Below are 22,285 nucleotides of genomic sequence, written 5' to 3' on the forward strand. Positions count from 1 at the left end.
GTAGCATTCACTTAAATATTTCACTGGGAAAAAAATGTTATGGATAAGGATTTATACATATAATAGTATAAAACTGCATGTTATTTGAGCAGTAATACTTTCTTGAGCAATCAATTCTTAAATATTTTCGAATTTATTTGGTAATGTAGATGTCAAGCAAAACAATTGTGCCCGTCCCCATGGTCATGTATAGATGGTGAGGGCAGTATCCTGAGGTCAAAACTATTTATGTAATTCAAAAAACAAAATAGTATAAATGACCATCAAATGCATAATTAAAAAGACAAAACAAAAAAGTTCAGAATAAATATTTTTAATGTCACTCGGTTCCTAAAAGTCTGACATCCTGTCGCTCCTTCTCGATTATCTATGTAAAAATGCCCAGATAAATCCAATGACCCTTGAGTGTTTAAGCCATCTTTTGAAATCATCTCTTGATTTCAATTAAGCTTTTAGGTAGCGTGACTGGTGGGACCTGCTTTTTTGTCAGGAAATTATGCACAACCAGCAACAAATGTGAGTAAATCCTGATAATCAACAAATGGTTTGTAGAGAATTTGTAGAAAAAAATGTTAAATGTATTTTTCTGGGAAAAGAAAAAGTCTGGTTTTACCATCACCTTTGCTATCTTTCTCATGTGTATACATTGTAGGACACATTGACAAATAAAGTTTCATGATCTTTATATTTCCTGATAAATAATCACAATGGTGAGTTGATTAAACTGTAATATTAACCCTCCCAGACAGATTAAGTTTACACAAAGCTGTTATATTTAATTAAAATCTAGTCTAGTCTGGTATGTTTAGTGTCACCTTTTACACACAGGGTGGCAGTGTTGCTTGAAAGCTCATTTTTGTCTACCTGGTGATTTGTCCTGCAACTAAAACAAAAATACAATAACAGAATCTGCAAGGGATAAAGAAAATATCTATTGTATAACTCACCACTTCTATTACTGACTGAATAAACTGCACAATTAAGTTTGTGATCAGCTGACATGAGCAACTATTTAAAAAGGAAACATAGAGAGCAGCATAGGAAAGTATATTACTGAACAAACTTACCAAAAAAATGATGTTTCTGTCCCCAATATGCAGGTCGAGCATTACTCATGTTTGGTCTGCTGGTGGGATTCTCCTCATATGTAGAAGTTGTCCACCTGCCTGCAGCACATCCTCCACACCACTGAGGTCTGAAGACCATGGGAAGTTTTGGTGAAGGTCAATGAACAAGTTTATGATTCCAGGATTAGAACACAGACCTATGGAAGCCCAAGTGGGCCATGAATTCAAATACATTATTTACTCAATTTTCCTGTGATAACAAGATAAATCAACTCATCATCATGGGAAAACAAATGTTATCCTGTGATAACACAAAAATAAGTCATTATCACAAGAAGACCAGCGTTATATCCAGATAATGACAAAAATAAGTTGAGATCATGAGAAAATGGACAGAAATTATACATTATAATGGGAAAACGGAGTAAATAATATATGTGAATATATGGCCTTTTAGGGCTTCTGCACTAAAATGCTTTGCTATCCACATTTTTCACTGTTTCTGGTCCTTCTCCGACCCTGGTCTCCTCGGGCGTCTTTCTGAGAACGGGTCCAATATGCACTTAAATGTCAACCTCTTAATAGTCAAATCTGCCAATTACAACAGTAAACTTGACCAAACTTTGCTGCAACCCTAGTGTTTCATCATGCCCATTATTTTAAGTTTTTTAGGCAGTAATAAAACAGAATTACAGGTACATCTCAAAAAATTATAATATCATGAAAAAGTTCAATATTTTTTGTCACTCATTTCAGAAAGTGAAACCCATATATTATATAGACTCATTACACATAGAGTGAAATATTTTAAGCCTTTATTTCTTGAACTGTTGATGATTATGGCTTACAGATAATGACTACAAAAGCACCAGGAGAGTGCAGACCTCCGCCATTAGTCCTATCTCCCAACAGTAAAGAATCCTTTAAATATTTGTGGATCCAGACGGTGATCTGGATCAGTCCCAAAATCTAATCAGTTCTTCCCTATGCCATTTGTGACATTTCCTAAAAAGTAAAAAAAAATTGAGTTATGTTGCTAACAAACTGACAAACAATCCCTCCAGATCACATAACCTCCTTGGTGGAGGTAAAACCCCAAAATTCAGTGTCTCAGAAAATTAGAATATTACATAAGATCAATAAAAAGGATATTTTAACACAAATGTCAGGCTTCTAAAAAAGTATGTTCATTTCTGTGCACTCAGTACTTGGTTGGACCTCCTTTTGCATGAATTACTGCATCAATGCGGCGTGGCATGGAGGCAATCAGCCTGTGGCACTGCTCAGGTGTAATGCAAGCCCAGGTTGCTTTGATAGTGGCATTCAGGTCATCTGCATTGTTGGGTCTGGTGTCTCTCATCTTCCTCTTGACAATACCCCATAGATTCTCTATGGGGTTCAGGTCAGGCCAGTTTGCTGGCCAATCAAGCACAGTAACACCATGGTCATTGAACCAGCTTTTGGTACCTTTGGCAGTGTGGGCAGGTGCCAAGTCCTGCTGGAAAATGAAATCAGCATCTCCATAAAGCTTGTCAGCAGAAGGAAGCATGAAGTGCTCTAAAATGTCCTGGTAGATGACGCGTTGACTGTGGACTTCAGAAAACACAGTGGACCAACACCAGCAGATGCCATGGCAGCCCAAATCATCACTGACCGTGGAAACTTCACACTGGACTTCAAGCAATGTGGATTCTGTGCCTCTCCACTCTTCCTCACTCTTCCTCCAGACTCTGGGACCTTGATTTCCAAATGATATGCAAAATTTACTTTCATCTGAAAAGAGGACTTTGGACCACTGAGCAACAGTCCAGTTCTTTTTCTCCACAGCCCAGGTAAGATGCTTCTGATGTTGTCTCTGGTTCAGGAGTGGCTTGACACAAGGAATGCCACATTTGTAGCCCATGTCTAGGATTGGTCTGTGCGTAGTGGCTCTTGATGCGCTGACTCCAGCCTCAGTCCACTCCTTGTGAAGCACCCCCCAAATTCTTGAAATGATTTTGCTTGACAATCCTCACAAGGCTGCAGTTATCCCTTATGCTGGTGTACCTTTTCCTACCACACTTTTTCCTTCCACTCAACTTTCTATGAAAATCCTTGGATACAGCACTCTGTGAACAACCAGCTTCTTTAGCAATGACCTTTTGTGGCTTACCCTCCTTGTGGAGGGAGTCAGTGACTGTCTTCTGGACATCTGTCAAGTCTGCAGTCTTCCCCATGATTGTGTAGCCTACTGACCCAGACTGAGAGACCATTTAAAGGCTCAGTAAACCTTTGCAGGTGTTTTGAGTTAATTAGCTGATTGGGATGTGACACCATGACTTTCCAATATTGAACTTTTTCACAATATTCTAATTTTCTAAGACACTGAATTTTGGGTTTTCTTATCTATAAGCCATAATCATCAACATTTCAAGAAATAAAGGCTTGAAATATTTCACTCTATGTGTAATGAGTCTATATAATATATAGGTTTCGCTTTCTGAAATGAGTGACAAAAAATTGAACTTTTTCATATTATATTTTTTTGAGATGTACCTGTATCTTAAATTTAGTGGAGAGTTTGTGCTGAGTGATGTAAATGGGTTAAGTGGGTTAGCTTCTCTGCCACTTCTGTTATTAGATAATTGGCTATGAATCAATGTTAACTCACTGATATCAATCAAGCCGGCCCACAGAACTTACTGATGATACCAGTGCATGTGTGCTGGATGGTGCTAGCGTCCTGGCTAACAGTTACCTTATTTTGGAACTGAAAAGTGTGTCAAGCTTTTATTAGGCTCTGATATTGAAATTATTTATTCATGTCACTTTTTAAACCTTTTTATCACTGGTCCCATTCATTTAGCCACACTGGTTCTGTATCCGACAATTTTTTTCTCTTTTAACCAATTTTTGCCACTTGTCCCCCATTCTTACCGACCTATTCTTTTGCTACCTTGACCCTTTTTTTTTACTACTTTAGCTGCTCATTTCTTTCAATTTTGCCTATTTCCCCTTAACCAATTTTTGACACTTTTTCCTCCTTTTTTGCCCATTTAGCCTGTTACCCATTGTTGCCACTTTTATCCCATTTTTGTTTCTTTGAACCCATTTTTGCCCCTTTTAACCTATTGATGTGTTCTGTCCATTTTTGACACCCTTAACCAATTTCTGCCACTTTATATCTGCTTTTAACATTTTTTTCTGCCCATTATTAATCCTTTTTGCTTCTCATATTTCAACATATAACTTTTCTTGCTACCTCAACCACTTTTTTCCCCATTTTGCCCTTTGTTACCTATTGTTGCCACTTGCACACATTTTCTCTTTTTTGACACCTTTAACCCATTTTTTTCCACTTTTTAGACGCGTTTCACAATTTTTCTCCCCATTGTTTACCTGTTATTTGCCTCTCATATCACATCTTTGCCACTTTTATCCCGTTTTTGTTTCTTTGAACTGATTTCCTCCGTTTTTGAGCCACTCTTCACCATTTTCAGCCCATTGTTTGATTGATTGATGATTATTTCTGTGTTGACAAAATCTTCCGGCAATTGCGTTTGTAGTGCAGGATTTCTTCCACTGCAGTTTGTATGTCTAATAGGCTCCATAAAAACAAAAGTAAATTCAGTGGCTAACTAGTAAGCGTGTTGGTGGGAGAGTTAGCTAATCTCTCCAGTTTTAGCATAAAACTCTTCCTACATATATTCAGTCTTTTTACCTCCACAATAGGACATTCTGAGCGTCAAAACAGAACTAAGGCCATGTTTTCAGTGTTAAGAGTTTCTCTCAATAGTTTCCTGTGACGTGCTGTCGAAATAAAAGTCCGCTCGGTGTGACTTTTAGGCGCAAAGCTACGACACTTCCGTTTTGCACCACTTATTTGACTGGCTTGACGCAGCTCCGCTTCAAAAGAGTTTTTTTCACCCTCACGTGTACGCGCGCGCACACACTCATCCTCGCCGTCTCAAACACACACACACACATACACCCGCACAAACTCACTCCCTCACTCCTTTCTCTTTTCTAAAGCCCCTTGTGAAACAGATTGACAGGCTAGAATGAAAATGAGGCGGACGCTCGGTCACGACTTCAGTGCGTACGCGTCCTTTTGAGAAGACCTCTAAACTTGGATCATATCACCATGGGAGCTATTTGGGCTGCAAGGGACTTTTGTTTGTTTTTGCTCTTGTTAAATAGTCGCCAAAGCGCAGCTCTTCCAGAGATTCGAGGTGGGACTGCAGTGAGTGCGTGTTCATATGTGTGTTGTGTTGTGTTTTCCAGTCATGGAGAGTGCTACTTTACGCACGCTTTAAGGAGTGCGCTCTTATTTTCCCGGTGAAGACTTTTTAAATGTTCTTTTAGTTTGTGAATTCATGGCTGGAGAAGGGATGGCTGCCGCTGTGGAAACCAATAGCTTACTATCAACATAGATATGTTAGACAAGTATTGTTTTGTGTGTGAGTTGCTTCAGTTGGACTCATCCGGTTGATTTGTTCAAATATCCCGCTAAATGCTCTATTTCTCTAAGGGAAATTTTGTTATAGACGTGTCAGCTGAAAGTTTATTGCTCATCCACTAATTTTGAATCGCAAAAAAAGGAAAACGTAAAGCTGCATCTGTGTTGAATGTAATATTATTTGATGTATCAGACTATTTGAATGCGCGTGGTGTTTGTGACCTATAACACCCATATGCATTTCAGCAGATCCATGTGCAGAAGGAAGTGATGGCTGTCACATAGATGCTATTTGTCAGACTACTCAAGGCTCATACAAGTGCACGTGCAAAGCAGGCTTTAAAGGAGATGGGAAACACTGTGAAGGTGAGTGTCTCCTTTTTGTTGGTGTGTGCAATGCACAGTAATCTTGCTGCATCATTTCTGAATGATTGATCTATCATAGATGAGTAATTCAGAAATGATGCAGCAACATTACACATTTACCAATGCACTCAAGATCTTACAGATTAAAATGTTTAGCACTTAATCTCCCCAATCAGTAGGTGATCATTTACATCTACTCGTATTTTTTACTTTCAGACACTGATGAATGTGACTTGGAGTACAATGGTGGCTGTGTACATGAGTGCAACAATATTCCAGGCAATTATCGCTGCACTTGTTATGATGGTTTTAATTTGGCACATGACGGACATAACTGTCTCGGTAAGATCAGCTTCTTCAGCCATCCTTGTGTAGCTTGAGATAAAGTCGTACAACACACAGTTTTGGTTCGAGCCAAGTAGTAATTTGAAATACTTGTGTGTTGATTTTTTTTTTATTTTCTGCAATGTTGGACAAAATTTGATTTCCTCACAGAAAAAAAAGCTCAGCCGAGACACAGCTTTGTAAACACAAGTAACTAATTAAATCAATCCCCTGTTCTTCAGATGTGGATGAATGCAAGTTCAACAATGGTGGGTGCCAACACACTTGTGTCAACACCATGGGCAGCTACGAATGCCGCTGCAAAGAGGGTTTCTTCCTCAGTGACAACCAGCACACATGCATCCACCGCTCTGTGGGTGAGTGCACAACATGCCTAAATATCGGTCATGGTTGAAGAAATTATCCTGACATACTGCCACAAATTTAACAGTCATAGATTGTAGAAATATCAAAGTTGCATGTCTTGCTTGTCTTTCAGCATGTTTGTAATATATGAAGCTGTAAAAACACTGAGAATCTGATAACAAATTTCCCCAATATTCATATACATATCTGAGATTGCAGCGCAATGAGGAGTGACAGGTTCAAGCTGGCTTCTGTCACTGAGCTTTTATCTGCAGCAGCCTCATGCTGTGGGAAAAGGATCACTGTGTCCCACGGAACAAAATAAGTTAATAACTGCAACACTCGGATCTATGTGGCCTGTGTCACAGATTAGTCTGAAGTGCCTTTGTATTGTCTTCTTGACTGAAGTCAACTAAATGAGAGTGCTTTCCACTTCATCGGGTCTTGACAAGCCTTTTAAATCCCGTAGACCTGTCCACTCAGCTGTGACCCATCTTTATAAACGCTGCTTCATCTCATCTCATTGCAACTTAAATGGAGTATGTTCCTGCAGCTTAATTTCAAGGGACTTTTAAGCAACTTTTCCTGTGCTTAAGGAGCTTTTCATCCCCTCTGTATAAGTGCTAAAGATAACACAGTGGTTGATGTTTCTTGATTGTGTAAGGCGTGAGAACAATCGGTGTCTTTGAGGATGCCAGACTAATCTCCCAGTATGTGTGCCTTTGTGTGGAGTCAGTCAGTCACTGTAGGAGAGTTTCATTGTCTACCTCTTTTCCCTCTTTCTATCCCAGAGGGCCTCAACTGTATGAATAAGGATCACGGCTGCGCCCACATCTGCAAAGAGACACCCAAAGGGGGTGTGGCCTGCGAGTGTCGTCCAGGGTTCGAGCTGGCCCGGAACCAGAGAGACTGCATCTGTAGGCTATGCTTTACACTACACACAAACACAAATGTCCCGCTGATGTTTGGTCTAATTGATGCAATGCTGTCACCCTGTAGTAACTTGTAACCATGGCAACGGAGGCTGTCAGCACACCTGTGAGGACACAGAGAATGGCCCCATATGCAGGTGCCATGTCAGGTACACTCTACAACCTGACAAGAGGTCATGTGTAGGTAAGAAAAAATAAAGAGTTTATTTACTCTGGGATTTCTTCACACAGGGAATGTAAAACAATGTAAAACAAAACACTACAGTCTAGTCACTGAATGCTTGAGCTTCTTTAATTATCCTGCATCCATTTAAAAGAAGAACTAGTTATCTAATGTCTTTTCATTCCAGACCTGGCAGTAATCTTTGAAGGTTCTCAGTCGTCCAAGTCATTGTTAAAATCAAAGTTTGTTTCAAAAGACTACTGGGCTTGGTTAAACAAAAGAAAGCTCCTGTATGAGTGGGAATGTGTCCTTAAGAACTTAAACCTAGTCCAGTTACCTTTTGAACTAAACTCTGGATGACCTTCTAATAGATTAGCCATTGCAAACAGCAGTGCAAAAGGTAAAGAAATTCAATAATGAAGATGCCAAATATGATACGCTGCCTTATTGCTTTATGTATACAAACATGTTATAACATGCCCTCAATGTAGGCATTCACCGCGTAATTGTTCTAACTCAGAGGATGGAGTAATGAGAAAACTCTTGTGGAAAATTAGTAAGTAGATCTTGATTCAGTATTTATGCCAAGCAGAGGTTTAGGAAATTTAGGGTTAAAATGATTTTTAACAAGCCTTGTTTGTATACCATGCTGTCTAAATCTGTGAAATATGTTCAAGAAAAGAAAGACTAGATATCTTTAGCTGTCTGTAATAGCATTTATTCAGAGCTATTATGGCACCAGAATGTTAAAATCAGAAATAATACCAGGTAAATCAATATGATTACACAACTATTTTGGATACCATTATGAAGCCAAGAGGAAGTTGTAGTTGCCAAATATTAGCCAATTTCTTGTTTTTCTTGTCAAACTCCTGCCCACTCTCTAAAGAGCACAAACATACTGGTAATGTTTTGGTATTTTAACCATTAAAGTACTTAGTCTTTCTACCATGGCAGCTTTTGGTTAAAATGTGACTTTATGGCATAAGATCTGCAAATATTTGAAGTTTTGCCACTTATTTATAATCAAGTACAGATGCAGATTTAAGTACTTTTTTTTAAAGATATGTTTTTTTTTTTTTTTTAAATGCCCCGCTGGACCTGAACACAGTTCACCTGCATACGTGGGGTACAACCTAACCACTTGGTCATCTGTGCCCCCCAAAATTTTTTTTCTGTTTTAATGCCACTATGATAAAACTGAAACAAAAGAGAAAACCCTATATGCTTAACTGGTTGTAATAGTACTTTTTTAGGAGTCTTACAATACCAGGATTTCAAAATCAGAGATAACTCTGGTAAAATCAAACAATAATGACACCTGTTATGATACCACTACATAAATAAGAAATTCTAATGAACAAATATTGGGCAAATTCACCAAAATAAAAGTCAAACTTCTGCACACTATCTGAATGCATAAATATGTTGGCAACAATTTGGTATTTGAGCAGTTTAGACTGCTGACTACCTTTTTATTTTTAATTATTTAACCATGGCAGCTTTTAGTTTTAAACATCAAGATTGGTTTCAATTTAAAGTTTTGCTACTTTGTGATTATACTGATCCTAAGTAAGGAAAAATCTTAAATAATTTTGAAGGGAAAAAAATAAAACTGAACATTTGATCAGAAGCATTAGTTATAAAGAGGAAAGGAAAGGGAAAAGTGAAGAGAAAAAAGAAGAAAAAACCATTCCCACTGACTGACTTTATATGCACGTAACAATAATATACATAGATATTTGTCCAAATTCATCCAAATGTAAAAAGAAGAATATTAAAAATCATGTAGAAAATATTAAAAAACAAAATCTAATTTTTAATCATGTATTATCATATTATAGTATGACATAGTTAATGGTGATCGATACTATCAAAAATAGGAATGATCAATCATAACTACAAACATTGTTTTAAATACGTGGTATCAAAAAATACTGAAAGATGGGTCAACTTTGACAGCCCATGCTTTAGTCATGCATTTAAACAGGTAGTATGCCTAAGGTAAGATTTAAATAGCTTTAGATTTATATTGGACTTTTATTCCCCCATTCAGAGAGATATGGCAGTAATAGAGTTGGAAGTCAGATTTGAACCCATGCTACCCGCCTGGAGGACAACAGCCTCTGTGCACAGAGGCACATGAACCAATCACTGGGCCACCAGCACCCCTGACTTCTTGATTCTGATATCAGACTCTTTCATTTCCGTTAATTTGTCTGTAATGTAACAAACCAAACCCTAGCTATAGCAGTGCACATAGCATGAGCAGCCTACCGCCTGTTTTACTTTGTTTTTTTCAATATTGTGGCAGCTATCTTGATGAATGGATGAAAACACACTAACTGAAAACATCTCTCTCTTTCTGGCAGTGTGCATTTTTTCTTCACAATAGTCATGTAGGATAAGGATCAGACATTGGGTAATATTGCTCCCCTCCCTACTGCAGCAGTGTGTGTGAGGTCCAGGCGTATCTCTGCGATGTTGTCTCCACATTCACTTTTATAATCTGATGTGCTATCTGATGAACACCAAGCTGCTACAAGCTGGATATCTCAAGTGTAAACATGCATCTGGTTACTGAAAGGAGATCTACACAAACACCCAGAGATGATGTCAGAAGAGAAGTCAGCTTGACCCTGTGTTATTTGGTAAATATTTTGATCTTGTGTACCATCTCTACATCAGTGATTTCTTTTGTATTTCACAGAACGAGACGAATCCACGACTGAGTCTGCTGATCACAATGCAACATCCTTTACTGAGGTGGACAAAAGGGTCAAACGGCGACTTTTAATGGGTAATAATGACACTCGAACAGGCTGTGTTTAAGGTGCATGTTGCATTACTTAGAAACACTCACAGGAGAGAAGAGTAATGTCTAGTAAACGTATGCATTCCTTAGACTTTTGAGCAAACTGTGAAATGACTACGAACTCGCTGTCTTTCCTCCAGCTTCCCCTCAGAAAAGTATGCATTTGTGACAGTGTGGTACATTTCACGTTATGCTTCTATTTGGGAAGGGCAGAGTGTGAAAATCTTCTTATTTAGATAGTATTTATCAGTTGTGTGATTCTGGGCCACTCAATGTGTGTAAAACATTGTGTTTTTGGCACTTTACCAAGTCAGTACATGGGCTTGTGGGCGTTTGGTACGGTGTCCTGGAAGTGCAATAAAAATTACCATCTCTGAAACACTTAAACAAAGGTGTAAAAAAAATTACATTAACAAAAACATTTGTGTAGTTTATTAAACAAATTTACAAAATACAAAACAATTGTGTATACTGTACCTGCATTTTTGTAGTTTGTAAAACACTTAAAAGGGACAAAATGTAACATTTTACAAAAGACTTTACAAAGGGTGAAAAATTTTACATTTTACATTAACAGTTTACAAATGATGAAACAAATTTACATTTTACAAAACAGTTTACAAATGGTGAAACAGTTAACATTTTACAGAACAATGTACTAAAGTGAAACATTTTCAAATTTTACAAAACAGTTTACAAATTGTGTAACAAATTTACATTTTACTATAAAGTTTACAAATGTAAAGCAAATTTACATTTTACAAATAAGTTTAAAAATGGTGAAACATATAAACATTTTACAAGGCATTAAACAAAGGATGAAACAATTTAGAATTTTACAAAAAAAATTACAAATGGTAAAAAAATATCATTTTACATAGCAATTTACAAATGGTGAAACAAATTTTAATTTCACGAAACACTTTTTAGAATGATGAAACTAGCTGATAATTTTAATCCAAAACGCTTTAACAAAGTTCACATGAAATTTACAGTTAACTAAACAAATTTTACAAATAACAAAACAAATTTTACAAATTACAGGACAAATTAAACAACAACATTTTTACACAAGTTGACACAAAATATCAAAAACATTTTGTAAAATATATTTTTTTCATCATTTGTTAATATTTTTTGTAAAATATAAATTGGTTTTGCTGTTTGTAAAAGCGTTTTGAAGTTCTGTAAAAGTATCTCAGACTTTGTTACTGCTGCCAAGGAGGTTATGTGATCGGCAGGGTTTGTTAGTTTGTTAGTTAGTTTAGCAACATAACTCAAAAATTTATTGACGGATTTTCATGAAATTTTCAGGAAATGTCACAAATGGCATAAGGAAGAACTGATTAGATTTTGGGAGTGATCCAGATCACCGTCTGGATCCAGGAATTTTTTAAAGGATTCTGTGCTATTGGGAGACAGGGCTAATGGCGGAGGTCTGCTCCCTCCGAGTGCTTTTCTAGTTATTATTTTGTTTTGGATTTTTTTATTCAGTTTGTTTTTGTAAGATGTAAGTTTGTTCTTTGAAATGTAAAATTGTTTTTTTTTCCTGTAAATTAGTCCCAAGCTTTGTAAAAGTGTGTAAGACTTTGTAATTTTGTATTGCAATTCCAGGCCACCGTAGTTTGGTCCGGAGATACAAGTACTAAAAGTTGCCAGGCATTAATGTCACCCACTATCAAACTTGAGTGTGACTGTATAATAACTGTGGTTTGAACTGTGCAAAACTCTTCATATGAGGTCTGTATTTTCCCTCAAATTCCTTTCTAAAATAAGTCAATTTTGTATTTTAGCTACTTTTAACACATAATGTTAGAAAAAAATGGTTCTGTTTTCCTAAGGAGCGAGGCTCTGATACCGAGGGAACCGAGTCATACTTTTCACATGCGTGTGTTATATTGTGTGTTTTAATTTCAGAAACGTGTGCAGTGAACAATGGGGGTTGTGACTGCACCTGTAAAGACACATCCACAGGTGTGCGCTGCAGCTGCCCTGTCGGCTTTACACTGCAGCCGGATGGAAAAACATGCAAAGGTCAGACTGCCAGTCCACAAAAATAAACCAACAGTCAGAAAGACTCTGATTTAGCCTTGTGAAAGTTGGTAAATAAGACCTTGTTTACCATTTTCCCACAGATATTGATGAGTGCGAGCACCACAATGGTGGTTGTGAGCACTTCTGCAGGAACACCATCGGTAGCTTTGAGTGCAACTGCAGGAAAGGTTTCAAGCTGCTGACAGATGAGCGATCTTGTCAAGGTAGAGAAGACTTCTTAAATTCCTGACCCATTCAGATATTTAGGACAGTTTGATTGCACAACTGAGAGAGGAGCCTGTCATAACATTACTCAAGATGTGATGTCTGGGACTTGTGTGTGCTTTCTTTTTTTATTAACAATTCAAGTGTAAAAGGCTTAAACTGTAATTCATAAGATAAGGATTACTTGACGAAGCACACTGTACATGTTAGTTTTCTCTAAGTGGGGAAATTCAGGATCAAGCACAAGCATTTGTCTGTGGGTGGGAAACCCCTCCTGATTGCAACTGGCTGCCTTGCTATTATGTCATCTGCTCGTTTTGATTACAGATATAGATGAGTGTTTTTTTGAGCGCACATGTGATCACACATGTGTGAACTCCCCTGGTGGTTTTCAGTGTCTGTGCAACAAAGGCTACACCATGTATGGACTGGCCCACTGTGGAGGTGAGTCTGTGTGTTGAGCACAACAACCAAGGTTTAGCTCAGAGATGTGATCCCGTAAAGGAGTATACAGCATTCTTGTTTCCTGAATAGTTTTAATTTACTTTGTAATAGTAACTACCATGATTTTGTCTCTTCCTCTGTCAGATATAAATGAATGCAGTGTAAACAATGGCGGTTGTGAGCAGGGTTGTGAGAACACCATGGGTGGATTTGAGTGCTTTTGCCATCCTGGTTATAAGCTACACTGGAACAAAAAGGACTGCATTGGTAAGCTCGTGCCTCATCTTCTGTAAAAGGCACACGTCTCTTTGAAAACTGTGTGACATCTCACATTTATGGGGACAAAAACAGGAGATACTTTGAATTCTGTTCTCTTTTTCTGTTTAATTCTCTGTCACTTAATTTTCATGTGCTTCGGTTAAAGAATCAAGAGCTTTGAAACTGTGGGTGCCACCAGATGTTGGTGCCTTATTTTAATGTACCTTCCTCCACTTTGTTGCATTCGAAAGTGTTCCTGTTTACCTTGGAGTTTTGTTGTGATTTCTATCTAGAGGCTGAGGGTTTACCACCCGCAAAGCCCACCTTTAAACCTACCCTGAACTGTAGTAAGCAGGAGGGAGGGGACCGCTGCTTCCTGACCTGCCAGTCCCAAGTTCACATCAGCAGTGGTGAGTTTGGTCAAACTTAAACTCAGTTTAAAATAATCTGCATGGTATGGTAGGCCCAGTTATAGCTGCATTTTGTGGGAGGATGCTGTAGGAGAAAAAATTTTGCTTTTCAAGAGTGGATAATTTTGTTTCATGGTAGGCAACCCCTGCAGAAATTGTCTGCATTATTTACAAATCTCCCTACCAGCACATCTTTCCTTTTGTTTTGGGTTTTTTTTTTCTCTCTTTGGCCAAGACTTACCTGCAAACTACTGTACATTCACTGGCCTTAACACAACAAAGGAGTCACTCTTACAACCTTTTACATCCTCAGGAATGTTTTAGAAGTTATTACAGTTATTATTATTGACCAAAACATATGAAATTTAGCTGTTTCTGCACTCTAGTGCTCCCACTTCCTGTCCAACATCAGAGCTGTAAGGACCTCACTGTCACTCCTTTGGAGTAGAATACAGTTCATTCACAAAGTATTCAGACCCCTTCACTTTATCATTTTTTTTATAGTGCAGCCTGATGTACAGTCAAAAAAAATCATTTTTGTTTTCTTTAATCTGTACTCAATACCCCATGTTAACAAAGTGAAAACAGAATTTTAGAAATTTTTGCAAACATATTTAAAAAACCTGTAATATCATATTTGTGTAAGTATTCAGACCCTGTACAAAAACCCCTTATCTCTACTCTCCATTTCTCACACCATTTCTCTCAGTCTTTGCTGAGATGTTTGTACATCATAATTGGAGTCCACCTGTGGTAAATTAAATTAATTGGACATGATTTGGAAAGGCACACACCTCGCTATAGAAGGCCTCGGCTGACAATGCTTATCAGAGCAAAAACCAAGCCACAAGATCTAAGGAACTGCCTGCAGAGCTCTGAGACAGGAATGTTGCAAGGCACAGATCTGGGGGAAGCTACAAAAACATTTCTGTTGCTCTGAAAGTTCCCAAGAGCATAGTGGCCTCTATCATTCTCAGATGGAAGAAGTTTGGCACAACAAGGACTTAGTAAGAGAGGTGACCATGAACCTGATGGTCACTCTTGGAGTTTTTTTTTTAACTCTTTACAAAGTGGTCTTGCAAAAAAAATGATATTCCTTTTTTTTGTTTGTTTGTTTTTTTAAATTTAATAAATCTGCAAAAAATTCTAAAAATCTGATTTCACTTTGTCATGATGGGGTACTGAGTGTAGATTCATGAGAAGAAAAATGATTTTTTTTTTTAACAGTGTCATCAGGCTACAAAAAATGCAGAAATAGCACCTAAACCTAGTTTGTGAGAATCTTTTCCTGGCATTTTAGCTGTTGATGGATAATATTAATGGCCTGGGAACATGTAAAAGAGAGCAAACTAGTGAAAATTATACTGCTGCAAAGGAAAGTGTAACCCAGTGTATGATTGTCAAACACTCAATGGTTCAGTTAAAACATCAAAAAAGGAGAGGGAAGAGGTATACATTTTTTAATCCAACCTCTTCGCTGTAAGTCATTGACCATTAGTAATAGGTAAATGTTGATAATCATCTGTTTGCCTTTTTAACAACTTTAGTTTACTTCAGTGGTTTATCTCGAAGTCGCTGCTGTGCTGTGGATTATAAAAGGTGATATCTGGACAATCATAACCATCTTATTAAGAGCAGCAACAGAGTTGAATTTGAATCAAATCAGTACAAAATAGTTAAAAAGTATGAAGTGAAGAGTTGACTCAGTAAAGGCTCTCAGTGTGAGCTTCACTTAAATCAGGATAGTTTACTAATCTTTGTGTCCAACATAAAGGATGCAAAATTAGAGTCAGAGCTCTGACAACAATGCTCATATTTGTTTGGTGAATAATGTGAACAGTGGCGATTAGTATTCCTGACACACATCAGTCAAGTACAGTAGTGATGGAAACTGTGGCTCTTATTGGTGACTTGGATTATTTGGTTTAGCTCAGCAAAAAGAGCGGATAATTTCAGTTCCCTAATACCTTTTGGTTTGGTATCATTTTTTTCCAGATTTAGCAATGTTTGAACTATCATTAAGATGCATGCAAGCATTTTCCTGAAATTGCAATTATGCATAGGCAAAAATGTAGTCTCCCCAAAACATCATGGGGACTGCATGGAACTTGCTGTGAAACCCTTAAATAAAATTATGAATTTTATAACATCTGACACCCATCATTCAATAAAACAGTGGGCTCTTAAAACTGTCCTTTTTGAGAATGACATTAAACTAAAAGTGCACCATTATGATATTTGACTCCATCATATGATTTGGACCAGGTACCTCCTGATGCAGCACAGCTAACAGAAATCTAATTAGTCATTAAGTCAAGCTGCTCTAGGTCTGTTTGTGTGTCAACATCAATCAACAGAATCACTTTTCCTGTTCCTACATGCCGCCTGTTTGCGCTCTCTAACTTGGCTTTGTGGCCTTAACTTTTTTCTGTGTTGGTCTGTGTGTCACGGCCTCTCATGTTTGCAGGGACGGAGGATTCCTACACGGTGACCTGTGGAATGCCTCTGCCCTGCCTGGCTGAAGCACAAAAGAACAACAGCGGCTCGCAATGCTTAGGCAAGTACAAAACATCACAGATTAACATCCATCTTTCCACTCTGCCACACAAAACAGTAACTCTGGAACGGCTCGGGCTTTCCTTGTTTTCAGTTGATAGATACTGTGAGATCAAATGAAAAGGTATTTTTTGTTCCTTTTTCCCACAGGTCCAGAAATGGCAAATGTCCCCCGCATCAAAACCACAGCAACTTTTAAGTCGGGCGCTCCAAAATGCAACTTAAAACGAAGTCAGGAGAAACTCAAGGAGAACTTGAACTCTGCACACTCAGGTACAGAGGTTGCCAAACAACAAGCAAAACAAAGCTCCCAAAAACAAGAATTAGATCACAGATAGACGAGGATTACGTTTACAGCTCCTTTATGTCGCTGGTTAAAAAACATTTTGGGTTTACCCAGAACTGCCAGCATTTAAAACCACAATCTTAAGAAGATAAAGCAGACCTCAGAGTCAAAGTAAACCAAAACCAAAGGCGAATGTGAAAGAAATTTTGTGGGGAAAGTGATGTGGTTTGGAGTGTCTTGAACGTCTCAGAGCAGCACTTTGTCTGGCAGTGACAGGGGAGGATGTAATTAGCCTTAGCAAGCCTTTCAGTTGGGTCTGACTTAGCCATCAATCACATGGGTTTCCGATTGTAGGATTATTTGCTGCTTTAAGGGGTTTTAACATGGTCTTTTACATCCTTTTCTCATTGAAAAAAAAAGGAAGCTATCATTTTTGCAGCTTATGCTACAGGGAACAATTAACTGAATGTAAGGACTTTCTCATTTTTGTTTGTTTCTGTAATGCCGTTTAAGATTTTCTCTGACAATTGTGTGATTTTGTTTGTTAGATAGCAGGTTCCTCTTCACTGAAAATGTCCAGTTCAGCTATGTGAGCCTGCGCTGCTCCTCGTCTGGACAGCGAACACGCAGCCGCCACGGCAGGAAAGCAGGCGAGGAGGACGGCACGTCGATAACAGCTGAGTTTGAGCTGGATGTGAACCTAGAGGAGGTAACAGGTTGGTCTCTCTGCGCTTCCTCTCTGCCTGGGACCTTTGCTTCTCATTCTCCATCTTTCTGTCTTTCTGTCTGTCTTTTGCTGCGGTCTGTTTGTCACTAAACAAACCACATCGATAAAGTATCTCCTGTTTTGACTTGGCATGGTGGTGGGCTTTAGGTTGGGACTTGAATTGCTCATAACTCCATGGTGCATTTTTGTGTTTAGTTAAGCATGTGAGCATCCAGGTGAAAGTACAATTTACGATAGGTGTAAGATCTTTTGCAGTGGAAACAGTTGTGGTATCAAGTGCCTCTCTCAGCAGAGAGCTGTGACCTGAACTGTGTACGCCGACGATCAGAGAAGAGGCTCAGGAAGACCATCAGGACCCTAAGGAAGTCCATCAACCGGGAACAGTTCCACCTACACTTTGCAGGGTCTGACTATGAGCTCAGCAAGACTCTGGGTCAGCCGGCAGAGCTGCCAGGACACTGTGTGGGAGGACAGGTGCTGGTGGGCAGGAAATGTGGTGAGTTTGGTGTCTACTTTTTCTTGTTATTGTTTTCTTGTTGTTCTTTTTTTGGGTTGGGGGGGGAGTATACATCCCTTTTCAAGTTTTCTGCCAGCAACAGGTATCAAAAAAGACTAGGCATTTAGTAACTACTGAAAGAAACCTCTAGTCTCTTAAGCAGTTTAGAAACAGGTAATGTAGGCCTATTTTTCCTGATGTAGGATTTCACCTCTTCAGTAGTTCTGCTTCGTGTATTTTATGTTTTGTAGCACACCAAATATTTTCAGTGGATAAAGTTTGAACTTCAGGCAGGTTAGTTTGGCGCCTGGATTGTTTTTTACTACAGAGTCATGTTGGTGTACATAAGCATGTTGTAGCATCATCTTGATTGTTGACGTGTTTAGGTGTAAAGACAACGGATGGGTTCCACCACCACAGCATCCATACAGTTAAAGCCTGCCACACACAAACGGATTTTCAAAATCTTAACCATTTTTTTCAGTGTGAGAGAGGATGTAATCACTGGTTTGTTTCTGTAGTGTGTGAGAACGAGAGGATCAACTCGATTCACCACATCCCTAACAGATTCTGTTCACTGACCACCGGAGTCTCGGCCTGGTCTAGTCTCTCAAGACGCCAAATCTCACGCAGTCAAAGGTGACTTTAGAGTGAAGAAGCTACTGTGGTTAGCTGTTAGCCACCTGCTAAGTCCATTGCAATTGCAATTTCTGTTCAACTCTATCCCTTGTAAGTTTCTCTGTGGTATATTACACAGTACGTGCTGTTTAACACTCGTTTTGTTGCAACAAATTGACAAGCTGCTGATGTCCCTCTAACTAAATGCCTTTTGTTTACTTCCTGTTTACACATGGCTGTGTTTTCGCATTGCTCCCTCATTCTTCCTCTTCCTGATTGCCAGGGACTTTGGAGCACTATAACACTGTAAGCAGGCAGTGAAGATTAAGAAAATAACCCAAAGCAGTTTGTCCCCATACAGGCAGCTCGGGTTCAGATTTGACTTGCTGTTCATTTCATGCATGTCATGCCCCACTCTCTCGATTTCTTACTCTATCTTATCTTAAAAAAGACAAAGGGCCCAACACACAAAAAAGGAAAAATCTATTTAAAATCAAACTAATGTAGGTACTATGAAAGCAAACTGAGATAAAACATAATGTTTTGGAAGCATTTTAGTTGCAACTGAAATTGTTGAGGCATAAAGGATGAGTGGATTTTACCACCTCAGCACCCCTGCAGGGAAGGTTTCCAGGGCAGCTTAAGGCTGTGCCAGAAGATTTGTGTCATGAGGGTTTAACATAGTGCATTTCTACGACAGCTTTGGCATCATTCTGGCTTGAGATATCCTAACTAACATTGGGGCGGCATGATACTCTCAATTCACTGTCTGTTTCACAAACAGACACAATCAGATATGCACGCATACGTATACAACGCTGCACCCCACTGATCCCATTTTACCTCTGTTACTGACTCTGAATCTGGAAGAGAGGGAGGATCACTTCGTCTCTTTACGCATCCATAATGTTTGGAAATGAAACATCCGAGTGTAAATATCACAGCTTTAGACAGCACTAGGAATCAGGCTGCTTAGAGAGTCCATTAGAGTTTGGCAAGACCAGTGGATAAATCTGCAGGTGAATCTAAAGGTAAGACTGTGTCATCAGTGACTTCAGAGCACCATAACACTGTAGTGTGCACAGAATTTTTGCCCAATTTCAGTTTTGTAGTTTCATTTCTTATCTCTCTTAATAAAAGTATTTATTTTTACTTTGGAAAGTAATATATTGATATTTTATTTTAGTCATTTATATATAAGCTCAACTTGACTTCAAGTTAAGTTTAAAAGACATGCACTTGGCAGCACATGTTGCTCCCACATTAATGGAGCCTTCACAATAGTGAAAGTTACCCATACGATGAGCGCCAATTCATCCCAAACCATCATGGATGCTGGCTTTTAAACTGAGCGCTGATAACAAGCCGATGGTTTCTCTCTCCTCTTCATCTCTAATGTCTTTGACTAGTTCTCATACAAACAGTAGGCCTATAGTAATTTCTTTAAGCAATCAAAATGGTCCATGCCAGTGAGACATATTTGGACAAGCTGCTTTAATGATTGGATTTGGAACAGGTGCTGGCCAGATGAATGCCATATTTGGTTTTCAGACATGCTGTAATGAGCTGGTTGGAGGGGAGAGCAAGCTCGTGTGGAAGAACAGAGACTCTGTTGTTGAGATCGTCCAGCATCTCCAGGATAAGAGTGAAACATGAGGGCCGATGGCAGCTCTCCTGGTAGCTGTTGCCTCTCGCTCTGGGTTTTATATACAACCTGTGATGGAGAAAATGTTCATTAAATAAGACCGCACACTGTCAGCGTTGGAGCGCTGAAGGCTGGCATGTGTTTTCCCTGGCGTTTGGGACCATGCGCCCCTAAATTTGGGCCTCACAGTAAGTTTTCAGCCTGCTGCACAGCACTGTAATATCAGTGAGAGGAAACCGCTGCCTTTCCTCTGTTGAGATGTCTAAATATTTATTTAAATGGTATGCATTTTGTTCAATATATTTGTACAACCTTAGTACAAAGGCTGGAGATGTTTGAATGTGACAAAGACTTGGATCTTCAAATGTGTGTACTTTTTGTTAACCCCAAGAAGAATCGCTATTTTGATTTCTTCACTTTAACTTGTGAGCCAAAATGTACTACTTTAACAAAGTGTCTTAAATGTTTGCTGAAAGAGAATAAAGAGCTAAATGTGGCCTTTATATCTCTGTGACACCCCATTTTCTTGTTCTCTGCACTAGCATCAGAGTTGGTTTGTTGCCGAGCCGCGCTGACATAATTTAAACCCAGGCTGCTCTTGTCCATTACTCCTCTGTTCCAGTAACTCAGCTCCTGAGTGTGTTGATTTCTTAACTCCCCCGCTATGCTTTCAGGTCAACATTAAGCAGTCTATTGGCCATGGCAGGGGTGTAGACATGTAATTTGGGAGAGGAGTGGATGGGAGGGGGGAGCTGAAAGGCATTCTTCTTAACCTCCATGCTCTTTAAAGGAGCTATATTTTTCCCCTCCTCCTCCCCCACCTCTAGCTCTGGCTTAGCTCGGAGTGCAGTTTAGTCCTATTCAGTTTGCCCACTCCATTGAAAAGCCCATTTGGGGCTTGTTCTTGCTGCCTCAGATGGATGACAACACAGGCTCTGTGCATTTGGAAAAAATATGCTTTCTGCTCAGTGCACTCTTTATGCATTTCTCCTCTTTTGGGGACTGCTTGCATTGGTTTAAATTCTTAGGACTTCGCTTCTTTTAAAATCAAGTTTTTTGATAATTTAACTCTGCAAATCTTTTCTTTAAACACTCTGTGTAATGCTTGTTATCTTCTCATTTAGCATCATCATTTGACGGCATCCCAGCACATATTGATGTAAAAGTACCAGTGCAAACAAGCAAACATGGATGATTCAACCTGCTGCTCTCAGTTCCTGTCCAGGTCTATCTGACCGCTGTAGTCGACTTGTTTGCGTGTTTGTTTTAACATTGAAGATGTTTAGGAAGTGCTGTTGATTCAAGCTGGCAGTTTGAGTGCTGTGTCCCCCCTGCCCCCCAGCTGAGGCCACTTTGCATGACCCCCAGCCACTAAACTGCTAAAGAGAATTGACTTCAGCCACACCATGGGAATCAATTAGCATCAGTTGTTTGGGCCTTGGCTTGATGGGCGCAAGCAGCGATTGGGCCGAGCAGAATGGGGGGATTCAGAAAGCTGACCCCTTTTATTGGGTTCAGCTCCTTACCACTGTGATACCGTAGTGTTTTCCTATGTCATCAAGTCGGCACAGACTGGGGACTTGAATAGAGGTGAAAGGTCTTTTAAACCTCTTTGGGGCCATCAATTCGAGGACTCTATAGAAGTGTTCTTTGCATTTGAAAAGCTTCAAGGTTTTTTCTCTCTTTCACTCTCACTCTCTCTCTTCTCGCACTGCTTCCCTCTGTCAAATAAAAGCTGTTAGAGGACAATGCAGTGATGGCTCCTCATGGTCTTTCAGAGTAAACAATGGGTTTCAAAAAACGAACTGCTCTTGAGAGAATTACATTTTCTTTCTTTGGAGGAAAAATCGAACAATTTGCTGAGCCACGTCTAACGGATCAACATTAAAGCTTTTGTGTGTCGAGCTTTTAAGAGTTTGTGATTTCTCTGCTTACAGACGGCTTAAACTTAGCACATTTTGTGCTTAAGGCCTAACATTTAATTGATTTATTCTTGTGTGAGATCAGCCTCAATTTTCAAGTGAACTTCTAAAGACCATCAGACAGACGCAGTAATTCCCAAATTAATTACAGGCATCAGTCTGCGTGGGAGGAACCAAAGCAAAACGGCGCTTT

At 39.0% G+C, this 22,285-nt stretch overlaps 1 protein-coding gene across 9 annotated transcripts in view; it reads left to right on the forward strand.

The window, feature by feature from the left end:
• The first annotated feature begins 5,096 nt into the window (after positions 1-5,096).
• Positions 5,097-22,285, forward strand: part of scube2 (signal peptide, CUB domain, EGF-like 2) — a 31,463-nt gene continuing 14,274 nt past the window's right edge. Inside the window, exons 1-16 of one of the 9 annotated variants that reach the window (XM_041795140.1) lie at positions 5,097-5,293; positions 5,755-5,871; positions 6,088-6,213; positions 6,438-6,572; positions 7,353-7,478; positions 7,561-7,677; positions 10,367-10,456; positions 12,389-12,505; positions 12,607-12,729; positions 13,058-13,174; positions 13,319-13,441; positions 13,726-13,842; positions 16,310-16,399; positions 16,549-16,671; positions 17,233-17,400; positions 17,701-17,907. In XM_041795140.1, coding sequence (XP_041651074.1) covers positions 5,191-5,293; positions 5,755-5,871; positions 6,088-6,213; positions 6,438-6,572; positions 7,353-7,478; positions 7,561-7,677; positions 10,367-10,456; positions 12,389-12,505; positions 12,607-12,729; positions 13,058-13,174; positions 13,319-13,441; positions 13,726-13,842; positions 16,310-16,399; positions 16,549-16,671; positions 17,233-17,400; positions 17,701-17,907 — 1,999 coding nt within the window. In that variant the 5' untranslated portion in view covers positions 5,097-5,190. Of the gene's footprint in view, positions 5,294-5,751; positions 5,872-6,087; positions 6,214-6,437; positions 6,573-7,352; positions 7,479-7,560; positions 7,678-10,366; positions 10,457-12,388; positions 12,506-12,606; positions 12,730-13,057; positions 13,175-13,318; positions 13,442-13,725; positions 13,843-16,309; positions 16,400-16,548; positions 16,672-17,232; positions 17,401-17,700; positions 17,908-22,285 lie in introns of all 9 variants that reach the window. The other 8 variants (XM_041795150.1, XM_041795159.1, XM_041795169.1 and 5 more) reach the window with 8 other exon arrangements.

This window comes from Cheilinus undulatus, linkage group 1 (genome assembly GCF_018320785.1).
Source record: "Cheilinus undulatus linkage group 1, ASM1832078v1, whole genome shotgun sequence".
Classification (NCBI taxonomy): domain Eukaryota; kingdom Metazoa; phylum Chordata; class Actinopteri; order Labriformes; family Labridae; genus Cheilinus; species Cheilinus undulatus.